At 32.1% G+C, this 22,679-nt stretch overlaps 3 protein-coding genes across 3 annotated transcripts; 2 read left to right on the top strand and 1 right to left on the bottom strand.

The window, feature by feature from the left end:
* Positions 1-6,393: 6,393 nt before the first annotated feature.
* LOC125841024 (transcription factor MYB114) lies at positions 6,394-7,496 on the top strand. Its single transcript, XM_049520020.1, has 4 exons — positions 6,394-6,508; positions 6,629-6,758; positions 6,932-7,032; positions 7,124-7,496. Exons 1-4 carry the CDS (start codon positions 6,394-6,396, stop codon positions 7,378-7,380), a joined length of 603 nt encoding a protein of 200 aa, XP_049375977.1. The 3' UTR covers positions 7,381-7,496.
* Positions 7,497-15,894: 8,398 nt separating this feature from the next.
* On the top strand, positions 15,895-19,687 carry LOC125841006 (alpha carbonic anhydrase 7-like). Its single transcript, XM_049520001.1, has 7 exons — positions 15,895-16,000; positions 16,367-16,578; positions 17,745-17,851; positions 17,960-18,068; positions 18,198-18,365; positions 18,464-18,517; positions 19,430-19,687. The coding sequence occupies exons 1-7, from the start codon at positions 15,922-15,924 to the stop codon at positions 19,508-19,510; spliced, it is 810 nt and encodes a 269-aa protein (XP_049375958.1). The 5' UTR covers positions 15,895-15,921; the 3' UTR covers positions 19,511-19,687.
* Positions 19,688-20,694: 1,007 nt separating this feature from the next.
* LOC125841009 (aquaporin TIP1-1) lies at positions 20,695-21,973 on the bottom strand. Its single transcript, XM_049520004.1, is given in 3 exon segments — positions 20,695-21,001; positions 21,004-21,064; positions 21,559-21,973. Coding segments are annotated over 3 exon segments (744 nt in total). The 5' UTR covers positions 21,943-21,973; the 3' UTR covers positions 20,695-20,702.
* Positions 21,974-22,679: the final 706 nt, after the last annotated feature.

Below are 22,679 nucleotides of genomic sequence, written 5' to 3'. Positions count from 1 at the left end.
TCACTTTAGTTTTCCCAGTGATTAATTGTCCAATAATCATCCCAAAATGGCAATTGACGGCATATCAATAATTTAATACCCTTAAATGAATTTCGCTTAATGTCATCGTTACGTTGTAATGTTCCACTGTTTCTTGTCCCCTAAATTCTCAAAGTCACCAAGAACTATTATACTAATATAATATTATGACTTCACAACCTTCAATTCCTTACTATTATACTAATATAATAATAATAAATGTTGATTGCCTTCACCAAACTCCAAAACCAATTAGCATCAATTCGGTCAACTATATATATATATATATAGGTGCAATTAATGTTGGCATATGAAAGAGCATTTAATGCAGTTATATGCAAATTTGCAAGGATAACTTGAAATCGACTTACAGGAGAGGAGAGGAACAACTTGCCCTTTCCGTATTCACGCCGCGTCCGCACAGGTGAGTGCTGCCTTCTCTTTCTTTTCTTTTCTAAATTATGACCCAATAATTCTCAACCCTAAAAATTATTTTCCTATATGGGTCAAGTTATATTAAACTAATTATAAACTTAACCCATTAAGCATTAACTAAAATTAGTTATTTAATAATTAACCATCAATTAGTTGACTCTAGTTAAATGGATATTCAAAATTTCCACTAATGACTTTCCGGGTCATTACATTAAGATGATGTTTCAAGCAAGTAAAAGACAATTCCAGGGCTGTAGCATGCCATGAATCTCATGTACCATATTATTGGCTTAGAACGAATTTCAGTTGTCAAGTTACTGGTTTATAGGGTTAATTGTATGAGTCGGGCTACACACCTCTAGTCGCATACTCCAGTTAGCTATCTAACTACATCATTGAGCGGGAATAAATAGACTAACTGGCGAGGATTTATATTTCATCCTATTTCGTAACCAAGCAAGTTGTTCGTCCGGGCGTCACTCCTAAACAAAAATCACCTCAATCAAATGGGTCGATCGAGCTCTCTTTATTCTCTAGTCTATCTAATCCCTTTTCTCTCGATTTTAAGATTAGACAGTGTATTTATCTTATGGTGATCAAGCATAAAATACTAAAACAAGAATATAGAAGTAACTTATAATGACAACCAAGAATTAATTCATAAAACCTTTAATAATCAACAATCCATTCGTAGCTATAGCCCCAGAACTAGGGCGTTTAGTCACTCATGCTATTAGAAAACCACAAAATACAATTGTTCATGCGATTTTCGGAAAATAAAAGAGTTTAGAAGATCAAAACCTATTACAAAAGACGAATCTTGCTCTTGCACACCAAAATAATGTCGAACCCTAATTATGGAGCCCTAAGGGTCTATTTATAATGGTAGGAAACTTAGAGCCAAAGTCTATTACAATTAGGAATCTTTTATTAACACTTTTAAGCTGGAAAAGTCGGGATCCCACTGGCGTGTTGCGCCTAGCATCGCACCCAAACTTCACCTCTGAGGTTTCCACTCTGGCACGTCGCGCCTCTCAGAGGCCCCATAATGTTGGGCCTTGGCGCGTCGCGCCTGAAAGGCCTCTCTGAATGTTGGTCCTTGGCGCCCGCGCCTAGCAGTGCGCCTGTCCCTGGGGCCTTCAGCCTTAACTTCTTTTCAGCATATCCTTGCAACTTTTCTTTCAATTCAACTCCAATCTCCTTGAGAGTTCCTGAAACTTCTAATCACATGTTTTAGTGCATAATAGCGCAAGTATAACGAAATCAAGCTAATAGACTCAAGATCATTCGTTACTTCAATCAATTCATGGGGAGATATTGACAACTTAGGCATATAAATACGCCTAAGATCACCATCTCACACTTAAACTTTTGTTTGTCCTCAAACAATCTTTAGACTATCAACTCTTTTTCACAACCCTTGGATTTATGAACCCACCTTAAAATCAACCAAACATTTTTAATCATGATCTTGTAGTTCACAATGGATGCAACATTTCACAACATTTACACCAAGTTACAACATATGCTCAAAAAATGACTCTTTTAATATTTTTTCGGGCTAATGCAAACTCATACAAACACATGCCATAAATGCCCTCACTTGTTCTTGTTTAGTAAAGCCTTTCACTCAAGCAATTGCAATATCAACAAGGCCTATTTTTCAAACAATCAACTCACTCTCACAAAAGAAGTTCTTACTTTTCTCAACATACCATAAGCTTGCCAATAGTGTATTCTTACTTTCGCATTGTATTTCTCAAGGAATCAAGAGGACTTTCATTTGGTTGTAATGTTGGCTTAAGGTAAGGGAGGAAATATTTAGGAATCATTTTAGTGACTACACCTCCCTAATGCACATGTCATTATTTTGCCACCCTTCATAGCTTTTCTTTCCTCCTAGTACACACTTCATGAATATGTTACCCCTTTTTGTTGCTCCATCTTCGCCCTCTATCATATTTTTTTTCATGCCTTTGCACTAGCCACCCTCACTTTAGATTTTAAAGTCCGAGTAAGGTACACATTATCCTTGATAGGATCAGGGCCAATGTTTCGAGCATAGTTCTGAAATAGCCATCCTCAATTGAGTTGAGGTGCACATTGTCACTAAGGATCAGGGCCAAAACAAATTTTTTAACTATCCTTTTCTTTTCCACACAATGTAGCATTTCACCCTTTATTATATCAACCAACAATTTTCAACCTTTCTTCTTAACATAGTGCATTAAGAATTTTATTAGGATCAAAAGACTTGGTATCAAACAAACGGGTTTCGGCTTACCATGTGGCTTATCAATAAACAAGGCTAAGGGCTCAATGGGGATTCACTAGGGATAATTTCAATGGAAGGCATAAAAGTAGAGTCAAGAATTGGTTAAATCAAAGAAACGGCCTCCATCACATTCCCTAAGTCATACAAGCTACTAATTCAATCACACACAAGGCAAGTTCTAGATATCAAGTTAAGCAAGAACCAATCAACTCTCACCACACATGACATCATGACACATATACAGACATACCAACTAACATGTTCATACAACTTGCATTACGGTATCACTACACAATTAAGCCTATTTATTTTATTTTATTTAGAGTCAAACTAAGAACACATGCTTATTACAATGTTAACATTCTATTTCACTTTTCCAATTGTGACTACCCCTGACGTTTGGCTAACTTTTTCGGACATAGTTTCAAAAGACTAAGGTTGGTTTCTCAATCTTACTCTTCTATGTGACTAATTTTCCCTTAAGACGGTCGTTATCCATCCATCATTGGGAATTGTCACTCCTATGACGACTCTAAGACTCACTAAAGCAGTAAACTAGTCCTAGTCGGTTCAAAGGGACAATCCTCAGTAAAAGTACCGAAAACAAACGCTGAAAAACCCAATTTTTTTTTTTTAAAAACTAAAACTAACACTAGAGTCGATAAAACAGTAAACAACTATCTACATCAGAGACATACTACCCCACCCCACACTTTAAAAATAAGCATTGTCCTCAGTCCACAATTTAAAGCAAAATATAGAGTTAGGAATACTTCATCGGGCCTCTAGGCCTCGTCGTCACCGCCATCGAACACCATCAAGGCATTCGCCTCCTCATCATCAACATCATCTTTCTCATCATCCATCACCTCATCAGCAGTAGCCTCATCATCATCCAGAGGCTCCAGAAATGCGGGATCAGTCCTGCATAGGACGTTGCACTCTCGGTCAAAGGATAGCGATCTGCCAGGTTTTCCATCTCCTCATCTGTAACCGGGCGTCCACCTATCCACAACTGCAGCTCTGCCATATCGAACATTCTTGCCACGACACTGTCATCACGGGCTTGCTTCATTGGTTATTCAAATTTTCTTGGTTATTCGGGTTCCTTTGGTTATTTACATTTTTTGGGTTATTCAAGTTATCTTAATTATCATCATCAATGTTTCCCGGAAGACCTAACCCCAATTCTCCATGTCGTCCTTGATTCGCCATTTTCCTGCGCTGGCGTAAAACTCTTTCGGGTTCGTTGTACGGTTCGACAAGTTCTCATTTTCGAGCCAAACCTGAAAGTCAAGTGCCTGCAATAAACAAGCTAAGATCAAGTAATTAATTCTTGAATACTTTAATTGTAGACTTAAGAAGATTGAATATAAATCAATTTCTAAGTCCCCGGCAGCGGCGCCAAAAATTTGTTGCTCCCCAATATACATGCAAGTGTACGTGGTCACACAAGTAATATAGATTCTTTAATAAACGAGTTATCGTTCCCAAGGGACTTATGATCAATTTATATTCAACACTTAATTCTACAAATAAAAGTAAAAGTAACATTTTCAAGAGTTGATGATTGATTGTTAGCTCCTACTAATTATGAACTAAATAAACGTAACTAAATGTGAATGACTTTAAGATGATGTTTCAAGCAAGTAAAGGACAATTCCAGGGCTGCAACATGCCATGAATCTCATGTACCATATTATTGGCTTAGAACGAATTTCAGTTGTCAAGTTACTGGTTTATAGGGTTAATTGTATGAGTTGGGCTACACACCTCTAGTCGCATACTCCAGGTAGCTATCTAACAACATCGTTGAGCGGGGATAAATAGACTAACTGGCGAGCATTTATATTTCATCCTATTTCGTAACCAAGCAAGTTGTTTGTCCGGGCGTCACTCCTAAACAAAAATCACCTCAATCAAATGGGTCGATCGAGCTCTCTATATTCTCTAGTCTATCTAATCCCTTTTCTCTCGATTTTAAGATTAGACAGTGTATTTATCTTATGGTGATCAAGCATAAAATACTAAAACAAGAATATAGAAGTAACTTATAATGACAACCAAGAATTAATTCATAAAACCTTTAATAATCAACAATCCATTCGTAGCTATAGCCCCAGAACTAGGGCGTTTAGCCACTCATGCTATTAGAAAACCACAAAATACAATTGTTCATGCGATTTCCGGAAAATAGAAGAGTTTAGAAGATCAAAACCTATTACAAAAGACGAATCTTGCTCTTGCACACCAAAATAATGTCGAACCCTAATTATGGAGCCCTAAGGGTCTATTTATAATGGTATGAAAATTAGAGCCAAAGTCTATTACAATTAGGAATCCTTTTTTAATACTTTTAAGCTGGAAAAGTCGGGATCCCACTGGCATGTCGCTCCTAGCATCGCGCCCAAACTTCACCTCTGAGGTTTCCACTCTGGCGCGTCGCGCCTCTCAGAGGCCCCATAATGTTGGGCCTTGGCGCGTCGCGGCTCTCAGAGCGCCTGAGAGGCCTCTCTGAATGTTGGCCCTTGGCGCCTTGCCTCTAGCAGTGCGCCTGGCCCTGGGGCCTTCAGTCTTAGCTTCTTTTCAACATATCTTTGCATCTTTTCTTTCAATTCGACTCCAATCTCCTTGAGAGTTCCTGAAACTTCTAATCACATGTTTTAGTGCATAATATCGCAAGTATAACGAAATCAAGCTAATAGACTCAAGATCATTCGTTACTTCAATCAATTCATGGGCAAATATTGACAACTTAGGCATATAAATACACCTAAGATCACCTATCATCATGTGAAAAAAAAGAAAAGAATACACTATGAACACCTGCTTTGCAGAATCACTTACTTTGGTCACAAATTGACTGTCAAATAAGGATGATAATGGTGGTAGAGCAAGTGCAATCTTGCCAAATTAATCCTTGTTACACTGCTTTACATTCTGCTGGTTACGGCTGGTAGTAGGTAGCAGGTACTTGATAGAATAGTCGAGGTACACACTAGCTGATCAGAACACCATGTTGTCATGAATAAAAAAGAGAATTACATGTTAAACGAAGTGTCACGATACAATGTACCAGAGAAATTATTATCTATGGTGATCCAACCTTTCCATTTTTATGAAAGCTGGGGGCTATCTTTACAGGTTTAATAAAGTGAGTAGTTTTCATAACAGTGACAAAGTTCAACTTGTATTAGTGTCTCAATTCAATGGAAAAAGCTGTTGAGCACAATACAATTTTGTTGCCCCACAGTAGATAATATATTGGATTTTGCAATGCACCAAAACCTCATGCTTATCTTGAATTTTCTATCTAACCACATGCCTAATTAGAGCTTATAGTTTATATTACTGTGATGAATGAGACAAAATCTTTATGCCCAGTGTAGTGTTAAGCAGACAACCTGTGTGTACTGGTGATGTAAAAAGGGAGATAGAACTCCACTCTTTATGTATATAAAATTCAAAAACTCCTTTGTTGACCCAATGTAAGCCTTGAGAGGATGAATTTATCTTTTGTGATGATATGCTGGTATTCCATTATAAACTTATGTTTTCCACTTACTCTTTTTCTCTTTTTAGCCACATTGGCATCCTATATAAGGAGGGTAACTTTGTTAGTTTGTGGCAACCATAAATAGTCAGTAATGGCTTCTCAATTAACCATGCAAGAAGAGGAATTGCGAAGAGGACAATGGCTCGAAGAGGAAGATGAGAGACTGTCTATGATGGTAGGTGTCTTTGGTGAACGTCGTTGGGATGCCTTAGCAAAAACTTCAGGTATGATTTAGTTATACACTAGATGTTTTTTGACATTTTTTCGCATATATAATTCAAGTCGAAGCAATGAAAGTTGAAACATCCATTAGATAATCATATCATATAACTCTGTTCATACAGGGCTGAAGAGGAGCGGAAAAAGCTGCAGATTGAGATGGCTGAACTACCTCCGCCCAAATCTAAAGCACGGTCATATTACTGCAGATGAAGAACGTTTGATAATCCGTCTTCAGAAACAGTTTGGAAACAAGTAGGCTTAATTTTCTTCTTCGTAAGAAACTTTTAAGGATATATGAAATTCTGCCTACTCTAATACCACGTTGAATTGTGATCATCTTATTTACAGAATTACATCTTCAGCATTTCCAGGATAAGATTTTTCTGCTTGGCTTATTAGTACTAAAAGTTTTATCAACGTTACAGGTGGTCAAAGATTGCTAAACAATTGCCTGGAAGAACTGATAACGAAATCAAGAACTACTGGAGAAGTCATTTACGAAAGAAAACAGTAACTTATAAACAAGGTCTACTAGAAAATACTCTGCTTGTTGATATTGTGTTTGTTCCCTAAGTGTGCCTTCTCTCACATATGATTCTTTTTTTTCCATTTGACAGAATCCTCTGGGAATAGCACAGGTAATTCAGAACAAAGATCATCGATTTTAAAACGCGATACTGTCCTAAATTCATCATCCAACAGTGAAGACACCTATTCTGAAAAAGGTGATTGTTCCTCTGCTGATTTTTTCGCGTACTCTTCGAATGAAGTAACATTATTGGATTGGATTCCAAGTTGGTCATATGAACAAAGCAGGATGGAACATCATATGTACTTTTGTAGCTCAAACCTATGTTCTTGTTATCCCCCATAGACAATATTATTACTACAAGGAATGCAAAGAATCTTGATATCTGTATAGACAGATTGAATAGTACATATTACTGTCTCCAACTTTTGCTTCGAGTTTATGTTATGTGCACTGACAATCGAGTAACTTTGTATGTTGATGATTTTCCCTAAGGGACCAATGAGCCAAAGTTTATATGTATATCACTCGGATTTTCTTGATTCATGGTGTTAGTGCCCTTTAGAAGACTAAAGGAACGGGGGAATGACTATCTGTAATAAAGTTTAGGCTAATATTAGCCCGGAGGGATATTTTGACATGGTATAGGCCAGACCCATCCCAATTCATACTTTATCGATTACCGATGTTGGTCCCCATTGCTCACACACCAGATGTCCAATATGTTGAGTGTCTCACATCGGCAATGGGGCAATGTTCGAAATCATGTCAAGGTTGTCCTCTCATTACTCTTGCCACGACAAAGTCAAATATCTTAGCCTGATATAATTATTAGAAAATATATTAAGAATCTACTATAACAAATTAAATTGCACTAATAACATAAAAACACTTTATAATATCGATGTATATAACTCGATTCTTTTTAACTTTACTTGTTTGTCATTAAATTAATCCATAGATAATTTTAGACAATTTATTTACTTTTTTCTCTTTATTTTAGTATAATTTATGTACTTCAACGATTTCATCATTTTAATGGATGGTTTGCACAAACAAATACTCCACTATCTTTAAAGTAATGTGAAAAAATAACGTTACGGATATATGTACTTTAAAGACGATTTAATTGTAATTTAGATTTTATTTTTTTTAAATCTCGTGTCAGTCAAATATCATCATATAGGACAGAAAAAATAATTATTTACTCTAAAAGTTCTCCGTCTTCAAACAAGGATATTTGGCCGTCCTTCCCACCAACATTACAAACTATATATTAAATATATTATTCTATTATTTAAGTGCCCATTTTACTGATTTGCAAATCTCATCCTTGTTTTAATATAATTTTTTCAATTCTAAATTCTGCATGTTTTCATAATTCATAATCTTTTAAAGGTCATTAAGTTCTTTAAGTACAATTACCAATAATAAATAAATAATGTGCATCCATCACGATATATATTCTTCTAACTTATACACTAAACTTTCCAATAGATGGGAGACATATGCTTCTAACTTATAAGATGATTTATAGATAAGTATTGCTTAGTAAATTAAACATCTATCTTTTAAAATCATTGGATAATTAATGATCTAAAAAAACGAGAGCAGTAATTGACATATATATTCATTTCTCTTCACAATGGTAAGTTTCAGGTTGGCATCTAGATCTGATCGAAAGATACCATAAAAGAGTTTAAGTCATATACATCATTAGTAAAAAAGATTTTTTTTACATTGTTAAATTATTTAAAGATTATTTATAAATAAGTTTTCATAAAATGTGAGATTTATAATTTTAAAAATACGTCATATTACTTGCTAACAGATAAAAATAACCTAATAATATAAAAATTCTTATACTTATAACTTAAAACATTTACAATAATCTGTCTCCATTTCAAGTTTAAGCAACTTAAACTTATAGCTTATGGAAATTTAACTTCTCCACGTTGATAACGTAAGGGGTATTTCTGCTAGGGAAGGGAGATTTGGTCTTCTTATATGGATTTTGACAATTTTCACTTAGTTATAAACTAGCTTTGGGGTTGAGTTAGATCTAAGATCCATTTCTTTAACATGATATCAGGCCAGACCCATTCCAATTCATAGTTTATCGATTATCGATGTTGATCCCATATTAAATTGCTCATGCACCAGATGCCCAACCTCGAGTGTGAGGGTGTATGTTGAGTGTCTCACATCAGCTAGGGATGGGAGATTTGATTTCTTTATATGGACTTAGACAATCCGCTATATTATGGGGTTGAGTTAGGTTCATAATATGTTTCTTTACAAATTTTACCATTCTCAGCTCAACTAGGTGAAAGGGTCCACAATTTGTTGAACCACCACCCACGAACGGTACCCTTTTGTGCCATTAGCCAACTTCAGTGTGTCAACTTTTTAAAATAGATGCACACACGAACACGAACACGTTCATCCCTCTTGGACAATGGGCAATGTTCGCAATCATGTCAAGGTTGTCCTCTTGTTATTCTTGCCACGACAAAGTCAAATATCTTAGCCTGATATAATTATTAAAAAATATATTAAGAACCTATTATAACAAGTTAAATTGCACTACTAATAGAAAAATACTTTATATTATCAGTACATATAACTTAATTCTTTTTTTAACTTTACTTGTTTGTCATTAAATTAATCCATAGAGAATTTTATCTTTAACAACACTACTACAAATTTTAGACAATTGATTTACTTTTTTCTCTTTATTTTAGTATAATTTATATACTTCAACGATTTCATCTTTTTAATGGATGGCTTGCACAAACAAATACTCCACTATCTTTGAAGTAATGTGAAAAAATAACGTTACGGATATATGTACTTTAAAGATGATTTAATTGTAATTTAGATTTATTTTTTCTTAAATCTCGTATCAGTCAAATATCATCATATAAGTTAAGGACGGAGAGAATAATTATTTACTCTAAAGTTCTTTGTCTTCAAACAAGTCAATTTGGCCGTCTTTCCCACCAACATTACAAACTATATATTAAATATATTATCCTATTATTTAAGTGCCCATTTTACTGGTTTTTTTTTTTTTAATTACACCCAAACCAAGTGGAAGTTATTTATTCGATCAAAAGAGTGCATATGGGCAAACCTACGTACAAAAAGGCCTTTTGGCTGCCAAGAGAAAATCTTGCATGTTTTCATTTTACTGATTAGAAAATCTCATCCTTGTTTTAATATAATTTTTTCAATTCTAAATTTTGCATGTTTTCATAATTCATAGTCTTTTAAAGGTTATTAAGTTCTTTAAGTACAATTAACAATAATAAATAAATAATGTGCATCTATCACGATATATATTCTTCTAACTTATACACTAAACTTTCCAATAGATGGGAGACATATGCTTTTAACTTATAAGACGATGATATATTGATATGTATTGCTTAATTAGCCAATAGCAATATGATTCAAGTTCTAATTAATTAAGATAATAATAATGTTGATAAATTAATCATCTATCTTTTAAAATCATTGGATAATTAATGATCTAAAAAAAACGAGAGTAGTAATTGACATATTCATTTCTCTCCATAGTGGCAAGTTCCAGGTTCACATCTAGATCTGATCGGAGGATACCACAAAAGAGTTTAAGTCATATACATCATTAGTAAAAAAAAAAACAATTTACATTGTTAAATTATTTAAAGGATATTTATAAGTGAGTTTTCATAAAATGTGAGATGTATAATTTTAAAAATACGTCATATTACTAGCTACAGATAAAGATGACCTAATAATATATATATATTATACTAACAAGGTATATAACTTAAACATTTACAATAATATGTCTCCTTCATTTCAAGTTTAACCAACTTAAGCTTATAGCTTATCGAAATTTAACTTCTCCACGTTGACAACATAAGTTTTTTTTTTTTTTTGGTATTATCAGATTATCTAAATGATGATTGCATGTAATTAATTTTTCAAAAAAAAAAAAACTAAATATATAAGATGAAAAATATGGTAAATACATGCTAAAACAATAGTATTTGTTTTTAGGGCTAACCCATCGGTGGCCCCCTAAACTTGGCACGATCTTTCACTTAGGGGGCCACCGATGGGTTAGCCCTTATGTTTATGAGAAAACATACTACTACATAAAAAGTCTAAATTGCAAGTCCAAATAAAACTTCAACTTTATTTTATGATTTCATAATATGATTTGATATCATGGTTTCAAATCATGGTTTCAAATCATGATTTCAAACAGACCTAAAATCATTTGAATACAAAGATCAATTAGGATCTCTATACCGATCTTCAAGATTTTTGAATTTATTTTGATATATATATATATATATTTCCTAAAGCTAATTAATCTATTATTATATATTATATTCCTAATAAGAAATGATAATTAATTACTCTATAAGACAACAAACAAAAAAAAATCAAAGAGAGGCTGCTCTTAAGTTGCTCGTCACACTCCATTATAACTAATCTTTTCTTATTATTTCTTTTTATTGTAGAATAAACCAGCTTGTTTTTTTTTGGATAAACTCATTAATTATCAATAGTTGTTTTTACACTTTATGGGTAGGATTTAATTCATATGAACTAATAATATAAAAACAAGGGCTAATCCATCGGTGGCCCCCTAAACTTGGCATGATCTTTCACTTAGACACCTTAACTAGGCTTTGTTCATTTTAGACACCTCATGTCATACCCAACTGTGTCATTTTGATACTTTCTCGACAATCTGCCAAATTTGTAAGGTGTGTGTAAAACACTCGTTGATGACGTGTCAAAGTGACGAATTAAATAAAGACACATGGCATATATATATAAAAAAAATATATATTAAATGATGAATCTTGAGTAGGAAAAAAAACTACCAATGACTCATTGACATGTGGCATTTCTTTAACTAAATAATTTTTATAAAAAAACACTTTTAATAAAAAGAAAATTATACCCACACCACCCCCAAATTGTCTTCTCTACTACCCACCTCCACCTCAAACCCCAACCCCTCTCTCTCACTCAGATTTTCTTCTCCACCCACCACCACCCCCGACCCTCCCCCACCCAAATGTGTCAAAAGAAGAAGCTTTTTGTTTGTTTGTTTTTGTCACTTTGTGAATTTGTGAGATAAGAACGTCTTTCTTCTAATAGATTGATGTTTGAATGCTTGATTTGGTGAATGTGGTAATGCATTTGCTTAACCTTTTTGGGGTTTTTTTTTATTGTTTCTCTTTTGCTGAATTTCTGGGTCAATGCAAGTCAAAATTTGGTTCTTTGGTACATAAATATGGATCGGTGTCCCAAACTTTCTACTAAAAATTATATAGCTTATCTATTTGATTTGGACTTTTTCTGTGATTATGATGTGAGAAGGCATACAAATGGATTGGAATGCTAAAATTGTTTGTTGTGAATGAAGGATTTGATAATTGAAAATATGATTTCTTGCCATTTCTGAGTGTTTTTTTCTTCTTGAAATTTATGTTGATTTTCTCAAATTATTTTGAGGAGGAAGAAGGACAACAAAATAAGTGAAAGTATTTAAGCTTAATATTTATGGGCGCTAGAATTCACTTTTTGTTTGTGACATCGTCAAATTTATTTCACCATGGAAAGAGTTTAAGCTTGGAAAATGGTAGCCAAAAAATGGGGAAGAAGAAGAAAAAAAAAATTAAAATTTAGTAAAATGAGGCTCTCACGCGCGTCTAGTGAGTGTATCACACTTGCTATGCCATCTCAGCAGAAAGTGTCAAATTGACACAGTTGGGTGTGACATGAGGTGTCTAAAATGAACAAAGCCTAGTTGAGGTGTCTAAGTGAAAGATCGTGCCAAGTTTAGGGGGCCACCGATGGGTAAGCCCTAAACATAAAAACTCATAAGTTGTAAAACTATTAAAATCATCCCCAATCTTTTATACAAGCATATCAAATAAGCAAAAGTTTATAAAATCACATGACTATCCCAAAGCTATTCTTAAAAAATACAGCATTTATTGATCAAACTTTAATTCAATAAAAAATAAAATTGAACATAAGTTGTAGTGTACTAATTTTTAATATATTCACACATATCACAAACAACATTCTCACACTAAACTTGCATTTCTCGATCATATAACCAAAAAGACGAACCAACATTGTTACTTTTAGCCATTAGTTGGTCAATTTGGTTGGTAAATAAATTTGATAAAAAATAATAAAAATTGATGGATATAAATGGTAAAGTAGGAGTTGATTTGAAGTTATAATAAATTTTATCTTGGTGATAATAATAGTTATATGTGATATAAATGATTTAAAAGTAATGATATGAATTATAAATTTTATTTACATATGAAATAAATGGTTAGTAAAGGTTTCACAAAAAAATCATTTGTAAGTCATATCATCAAAATATTCATGGGCTAACACACAAAAAATTGAGAAATCATCTAATTCTTGTAAATTGGCCCATAAATGCCCAAAAATCACTCTAAAAATGGTGAGATTGTACATACTGCTCCCCCAACTCCCTATGGAGGGTTCCATAGAGGTTTCACAAAAAATTCGTTCAGAAGTCATATCACCAAAAGATTTATGGGTGTTAACACACGAAAACTGAGAAAATTACATAATTCATGTAAATTGGCCCCTAAATTCCCCAAAATCACTCTAAAATTGTGAGCATATACGTACTGCTCTCCCAACTCAATGGAGAGTTCCATAATGGTTTCACAAAAAATTTGTTCGGAAATCATATCACCAAAATATTCTTGTGCTAACACATACGAAAAACTGAAAAAATTATAATTCCTGTAAATTGACCCCTAATTGCCCAAAATTCACTCTAAAAATGGTGAAACTATACGTACTGTTCCACCAACTCCCTGCGGAGGGTTTCACAAAAAAATCATCGTGAAACCATATTACCAGTATATTCATCGGCTAACACACACGAAAAACTGAGAAGATCGTCTAATTCCTATAAATTGGCCCATAAATGTTCAGAAGTCACTCTAAAAATGGTTAGACAATACTTATTTGTTCCCCCAACTCCCTACAATTCCATAAAGATTCCACAAAAAATTCGTCCAAAAGCCATATCATAAAAAAAAAAATTATCCAAAAGTCATATTATTAAAATATTCAAGAGCTAACCTACGTAAAAATAGTAATAGACATGAATATAAGAGTCGTCGTCCATATTCTTAATTTGGATTCATTATAAATTATTATGGTAGGGAAATGCATCAATCAAATATCCCTTTATGTTTATGGAACGTATTCAACATTTATTTATCCTTTCTCTGTTGGATTTTAGTGCAGTCTACGTTAATTATTGAAGTGATTATTAGTGCATTTTAATACTTTTTAGCTGGCATTAATCTTGCTTTTATAAACCTTTTAAACCTCTAAGGGTTATTGGGCGATTGAATTTGACACATAATTTTCAAGAGATTTAATTATATACGTCGATATTATAAAAAAAAATTAATATTGTGTAATATAATTTGTAATTGTAATAAGCTTTAACCAGTAACAAATCAACTTTGTTATGATTTTTATGTAATTATTTTATAATTACTCTGAAACTTAATAATCTATGTTTTATACTAAAACTCATATGAAAACTCGAATTTAAAACACCTTTTTTTTTAATAAGAAATACTAATCAACGCACGTTGACTAGTCTTGAATGATAGGCCTTCTAGATTTTGTCAATTATGGTCTTACTAATTCATATTACCCCTAACTAACACAAATATAAAAAAAAAAAGTTTTTTATCAACTAGTGAAATCAGGATGTTTACTAAAAGAGTTTAAAATATGAAAGAAGAAAACATACAAGAAAGTTGAAAATGGTTTAACATATACTTATATGCATAAGTTTAGTGTTTTTGGGACATCGATTCCTGAGATTAAATATAGTTGAGCTACAAGCATCCGGATTTCACTACTAGAGAAGCTTTAAGCAACATTTCATTTTTCGTTCCTGGCCTAAAAATGAAGTGTTGGAGCCTGGAGGAGATTGAACCTCCTCGATCCTACCTGACTAGCACCGCCCTTAGATGAGGTAGTAAAAGACAGGAAATCTAGGATTTCACTTTGCCATTGTAGTTTTTTTTGAAATTTTTGCTATCTAGTGTCTAGAGTTTGGTGCATTTTATGCTATTTTCGATCTAAGCTTTTGGTTAAATCTTTTTTTCGTAGTTTTCCTCAACTTTAACAAACAAAATCAATTATAATATTTGACGAAAGTAAAAAGTGCTTATCTTTTGGTAAACTTTAAAGTACTCCTTTCGTCTCAATTTATGTGACACATTTCAGATTTTGAGATTCAAATAAGTTTATCTTCAATTGTAAATTTTTCATATATCTTTTAAATATTTTGGATTGTCAATTATTGTGACTTTTAGTACTTTTTACGTAGTTTACAAATATATAAATTTCATTTTTAAAAAATTGAAAATTTAATGCGCAAATTTCAGGTCAAACTTAAATTATTTAACTCTCGAAAAATGAACTGTATCATATAAATTGGGAGTGGAGTATCAAATATACTCAAAAGTATAGTTGAAATATTGATTTGAGCCCTACCCAAACGTAAGCAATATTGTCATTTTTTTCTCTTTTTCCACTTGTTGTTTTTCTTTATTATTAATTTGTCGTGATATGGTCGTTGGTATTGATAATTAATTTGTCCAATAAGATTTGAAAAAAAGAAAGTCATAGGAAAGTCTCATGTGGCAGCCACATAGGAAATTATATTTTACACCATAGTTTTTTTTTCCATCTATATAAAGCCCAACTAGGTAACCCTCTTCTTATTAAAATTTGTTACATTTTCTTCATCTCCAAGAAAGAAAAAAAGTAGCAATAATTCTAATAATGAGGCAACAAAGATATTTATCTGTTTTATTCATCATCATCTTCTTCTCCGCTACACTTATTAAAGCTCAAGAAGTTGGTAAGTACTACAACACTTTTGTTTTTTTGATATTAAAGAAGAAAAACGTAGTTCAATGCATTAACCTTTCGTTTTGAGCAAGGTTTGAGAAAGTTATGAGATGACATTGAATCGATCTAAGGCTTTATATATTAGATTTCAATGGGATCTGATATTTTCTCGTACCTTGCTCAAAGCTATAGACTATAGTGGCGGAATTAGAAAACTTAATGTAAAGGAATTCAACAACCTAGCTAAAATTTTCTCTTATATTCAACTATGAGCTTAATGCATAGAACTGTTCTTTGTAATTATGTATAATATGTCTTTGTAATTATATTGTTTGATTTATTGATATTTGGTTTATGATATTTGTGATTTTATTAGAGGATGAGAGGGAGTTTGATTATGGTGAAAAAAGTGAAAAAGGTCCAAAAATGTGGGGGAAATTGAAGAAAGAATGGGAAGCTTGTAATAATGGAGAAATGCAATCTCCAATTGATATGTCACATGAAAGAGTTAGAATTATTCAAAAGCCAGATAAAAGACATTACAAGCTATGCAATGCTACTGTTAAGAATAGAGGACATGACATTTCGGTGAGTATATATTCTTTCGAATCTATTGAAAACAGTCTTTCGATCTTTATCGCAGAAAAATAAGGATAAGGTTTACGTACATTTACTCATCTCAAACTTTTTACTTATGAAATTACAATATTATAAAGTTGCTAGCTACTTCTACCAAGAAATTAAACAACTTGAAAAATACTTTGTATTAAAAAAAAAAAGTTGTAATTAACTTAATAAGCAAGATAATATTTAGAAAAAAAATTTCACACTGTTTGTTTATAGAAATTAAACATTTTTATACTATATAGGTTTAGCTGTTGACAGCTACTAATTAATTGTGTTAGGAGGTCTTTATTCATATGAAAAAGAACAATTTTAAGAGATAGTCCAAATTTAAAATTTCTAATTATGGTGGGCCAATCATGTTTTATTATTCGAGTTCCCAAAAGTTATACGTACTTCAATAATTTTAAAGATGCTCCTCAACTTTTGACCTCTCTTTTCCCTATATATACATTTGAATTTAATATGTATAAAGTACAGAAATCTCATATATTTGAGGGTTAATTATATTATATTTCGAAAAATTTCTCAATTATAAAAATTCTGATTTTTTCATTGCTCTCGTATATATTTTTTGATTGTACGATACATTGCGCGCAAATGATACATTACTTACTTAGAGGAATGTATTCGAAAGGGGATAAATATATAACTGAGAAAGTATTTTTGTAATTTTTTTTGAATAATAACGAATTTTATAAATTATGATATCTTAAGTTGTCATTTATGTAATTTTTTCATTAAGGTCAACATATATATATATATTTAAAACTCGATACTTGCTCTTAGAAGCGTTATTTTAAAATTTAAATCTTGAATTCGTTTCTGATATAAATATTTTTAGGAATATCTAATAGTGTAAAAAAAAAGGTGCTATAAAAAGTGCTAAATAGTAGTAATCGTGAATATTCTTCAACAAAAATATACTATTCTTCACGTTGTCATTATATAATGGAGCTGGTAGATCTAAACCACTAGGAATTTAAAGTGTACCTTTGTTAATTAAAAAAAAATCTCTTCACTTTTCACTCTTATATATTGTTCAATTTATTTTTAATTAATAGTCAAATTGTTAATTAATTACCTTTTAAAAATCATAAAAATAATGAAGTTAGTATATATGAGTGCAGTTACAATGGCATGGTGATGCTGGATCTGTTTTAATAAATGGCACAAATTATCCACTACAACAAGCTCATTGGCACTCTCCTTCCGAACACACCGTCAACGGCAGAAGGTACGCGATTAATTCAGATTCACATCACATAAAATTTAATAAAACGCATTAAAAGGCGAAGTACTTTATACCATTTTCTTTTATTTAACATGTTATTTTTTGGGACAGGTATGACATGGAAATGCACATGGTACACTTCAATGAAAATGCAACAAATAAAATTGTTGTGATTGGAGTTCTCTACAAAATTGGTAAACCTGATCGATTTCTCTCCAAGGTAAATCTAGTACGTTATCATATTCAGATGCATATTTCAGTTTAAATATCTTAATCTTAATGACAACAAATGAGGTCTGTGTCATCTATATACGCATAGTATACTAATATTACATGATTTTATTGGCAGTTGATAAGAAATATATCATCTATGATTGACAAAAAAGATGAAGTGAAAAATGCTGGTATGATTGATCCAAGAGAAATCAAGATTGGTAGTAGAAAATATTATAGATATATGGGTTCACTTACTGTTCCTCCTTGCACCGAAGGAGTCATTTGGACAATTAAAAAAAAGGTAGGTAATTAACAACTTAATATTGATTAAGTCCATATTAATTAACAACTAAGATTTATACTAATAATATGTTTAATGCAATTTGTAATCAATATTAGGTGAGGACTGTTTCAAGAGCTCAAGTCAAAATGCTTAGAGAAGCTGTTCATGATGTAAGTTCTCCTAATCTCCATAAACAGATTTTGTTTAATTATTTTATGCTAACTATGTTTGGTAATTGACTAATTGGTATGATGTAACTCAATTTCCATGGATAATATTAAAATTATTGAATTGAGTTGAACCGGTATCATGTAATATGTATATCCGATCGTGATTAAAAATTGATAATTATATTATGTCTAGTATATGTTTGAGCAAGCAATTGAAATTACTCCCCCGTCCAATTTATGTGAAGACATTATTTAAGGAGTCAAATATTTTTTTCATAGACTATAATTTTATTTTATAAACTTCTATAAAATATTTTGAATCATTAGTTGTTGTGGAGTTGTAGTAGTAATATTTTTCGTATAGCTTTTAGATATATAGTAAATTTTGTTTTAAAATATTTAAAGAATCTACACCTAAATTCATGATGAAAATTAAGTATTCTGAAAGTTACACTTTTATAATATTCATGTAAATTGAGATAAAAAGAATAAAACTTATGGTATGTATAAAAAAACGACTTCGGTCCTAAAAGAGAAAAGTCATTTTCTTGTTTCCCTGATAACCAAACACCAACAAAGGACTTTCTCATGAAATATTACTTTGTTTCTATGACTTATGTCATACCAGACACGTAAATATCTACGTTGTCCGATCGATCCTATCAAATGAACTTCTTTCATTGTTAATATTTGAATAGATAGACTCATTTGCTATAATGTGGCTTATGGATTTATATGACACAATTAATATGTATTAAAAAAATACATTAAAATATATATAAATATTTTTAAAAAAAATTAGTTATGTTGTTATATATTAACTTGAGACTACAATGAGATATCATACGAATCTATAAACTTTAAAATCTTGATTTCGCCTCTAATTATTGTTATATCTAATTTTGAATGCAGTATGCTGAAAGGAATGGAAGGCCATTGCAACCAAAACACAAGAGACCAATTTATCTTATGGCACCAGATGATACTGCTTGAGATTATTCTATTCATAATATTTGTAACAAAGATTAGGATACTGCTTGAGACCGTTATTCTATTCATAATATTTTGTAACAAAAGATTTTTGTTTTCTTGATTGTTGTTATTCTTTTAATCAGCAAAGTGCTTGTTGTGTGAAAAAAAAAAAGGCAAGAAAAATGCATAATATATAGACTTTTTTTTTTCCTTTTACTCTTCTCTAAGTTTCGAAAAAACTTGACATCCAAATTCAGATGATATTTTAAATAATTTGGACGATAGTGTTTGAACCAACTTGCATGTACACGATTATTCACAAGATAACTCTAGCTTTGAGATTTAGATAGATTGGAAGATAGTATTTAATGTTTTTTACTTCCAGACGAAATTTAAACATGAAACTTCGCAGTTCTCCTTCCACTTCATTGACTATTATATACTTGTGTTTTTATTACTGTTCATGCTATTGGTGAGCAATTTGTAATTAACGATAATAGCCTTCAGTCATCATAGAACATTTTGTTGGCATTTATATTAAGATGATAAAATCTCGACATCTTCAAATCCTAGGTCCGCCTTTGAATACTTGTCCCTCCGAGCGTCACACGTGTCCACTTTGTAGAACCAAGCTACAGCTTGTAGAGAAGACCTTTTTGAAGAAGATAACTAGGCACTAGCCATATTTGTGAATAATTTTGATTTTTTCGACAATCAAATAAATTTTTCTTTAATGATAATCTTTTTTCATATTATCATTTACATATTATTATGCGAGTTAAATCATTTTTAGACATTTTTTTCTCTTTATACAATTATTAGTATGTTCTATAGTTTTCCCTAACCTTAATCTATTAGTATAAACATTACAACAATTACTAAAAAATATTGATGCATAGTTAAAGAAACTTCAACAGACAATTGTAACATGGAACAAACACAATTACATAAATACCCTCAACCCCCAACCCACCTCCACCCCCCACCCCCCAAACACAATTACATATATACCCTGATCAACCCCCACCAACACCCCAACACAATTACATAATTACCCTCAACCCCCACCCCAACACAATTACATAATTACCCTCAACCCCCTCTCCCAACCCAAACAACTTCACACCAAACAACCAAGTTCATCCCAAATCAAAGGGCAATTGTGAAATCACACACAATATAATTCTAAAATTCATCATTTTACATTTTCATCTTATTGGGGCAATGGTTCATGGGTTTGATTAATGAAAAAGAACTCATAAATAAGCCCAGCAAGCCCACCACCAATAAGAGGCCCAACCCAATAAACCCAATGGTTGTTCCAGGTCCAACTCACAACTGCTGGCCCAAATGAAACTGCCGGGTTCATTGCGGCCCCATCAAAAGCCCCACCAACTAAGATATTGGCTCCAACAATGAAACCAATTGCAATTGGTGCAATTGTTCCCAAACTACCCTTCTTTGGATCCACTGCGGTAGCGTACACCGTGTAGACTAGCCCAAATGTCATTCTATTTCAAGTACCAATGCATTGCCTACACCAACTCCATCAGACAAAGAAAATGCACCTATCTCCTGCAATATCATTTCAAAGTCAAATAATGTTATTTATATATATATATAATACACGTTTATTTTACTTGACTCATATTGATTAGACATTGAGAAAGCTTTTATTAGGGAGCGTATTAAAACCAGAGGTGTATTCAGGATTTTGAGATGATGGGTGCACTGTTATAAAAAGGTTGATCTATGATATAAATTTAATCGGTTCGATATTTAAGTTTTTACTACTGAAAATCGTTAAAATTTTAAAATTATAGGTCTAAAATTAATATATATATATTCAAACATCTATATTTCAATTTTTTTTAAAATATAACACTACTAGTCTACTATATATGATCTCGGGAGGGGACCATGAATTCACGTGAACCCGGTAACCCTCCTTAGATACGCCTCTGATTAAAACTGTTTTGTATTGTGTTTACTTCGTGTATATAACTTCGTGTCAAGTTAAACTAATTCATATAAAATAGGACCGAGGGTGTAATACTTAACAAACTCACCATGCCACCCGTGATGAACTTGAGAAGCAAGCAAGCGACAACAGAGCCAAGCAATTGAGCAACCCAATACAAAATTCCACGTAAAAGTGTTATATTACCACCAACAAAAACACCAAATGTAACAGCAGGGTTAACATGTCCTCCTGAAATGTTAGCCCCAACCGAAACCGCTACGAATAGCCCAAAAGCATGGGCAATCGCAGCAGCAATGAGACCGGTGGGGGTGTTTGCACCCCCACCGGTCACCTTACTGAATGCAACACCTGAACCTGAACCTGCAAATACAAAAATCAAGGTTGAGATAAACTCAGCCAACGCCGCCTTTAAGGCGTCGGGGTGAGTGGCTTCCTCCGTCCTTCCGATTGCTATCCGGCTGATCGGCATATCGTCGGAAAATCAAGAATGTTAAATACTTGATCAAAAAGATTTGTTTTTTTTAGCGTTTATAAGATGTTATAAGGGTCTAAAACAACTACTTATATAGTACTTGTTTTAGGGTGAGGGGGAATATTTAATTTGTTACATAAATTCTTATATACTCTCTCCGTTATATTTTATGTGACATAATTTAATTTGATACAGTTTTAAAAAAAGTTCTTTTTTAAATTTATGATATTTAATATTCTTAAATATTGTGTGATTGTAAATCATTTTTATTAAAGTCAAATTGTTTCTAACTACAGTTATAAAGTGTTATTTTTTTTAATGGATTAAAAAAGAGTGCACATAAAATGAGATAAAAGGAAGTAGTGTCATTCTGATTAAATTATATATACGTATTACCTCATTTTAGTATTTAATTATGGTAAAAGTAATTAATCATTTTTTTCAATTTATGTGATATTTTTTTTTAAGTATGTTCTAATTAAAAAAATCCAACATATTAATTAATATTTAGGAATTAAACCATTTAATTTTAAAAAAAATTATGACATGATTTATAGTCATGCAAAAGTTTTAAGGCATACTTTTTTACCATAAGTTAATGATTATTTTTTTAAGTTTGTGCTTAGTCAAATAGTATCACGTAAATTGAGACGAAAAAATACATAATTTTGTAAAAACGCGAATTTTTTTTCTGTTTACCATTGAAAATGTGCATTTAACAAGTGGTATTTGAA

This window comes from Solanum verrucosum, unplaced genomic scaffold (assembly GCF_900185275.1).
Source record: "Solanum verrucosum unplaced genomic scaffold, falcon-dt-bn FXZP01000196.1, whole genome shotgun sequence".
Lineage (NCBI taxonomy): Eukaryota > Viridiplantae > Streptophyta > Magnoliopsida > Solanales > Solanaceae > Solanum > Solanum verrucosum.
This window is presented reverse-complemented; position numbering and strand designations above follow the sequence as displayed.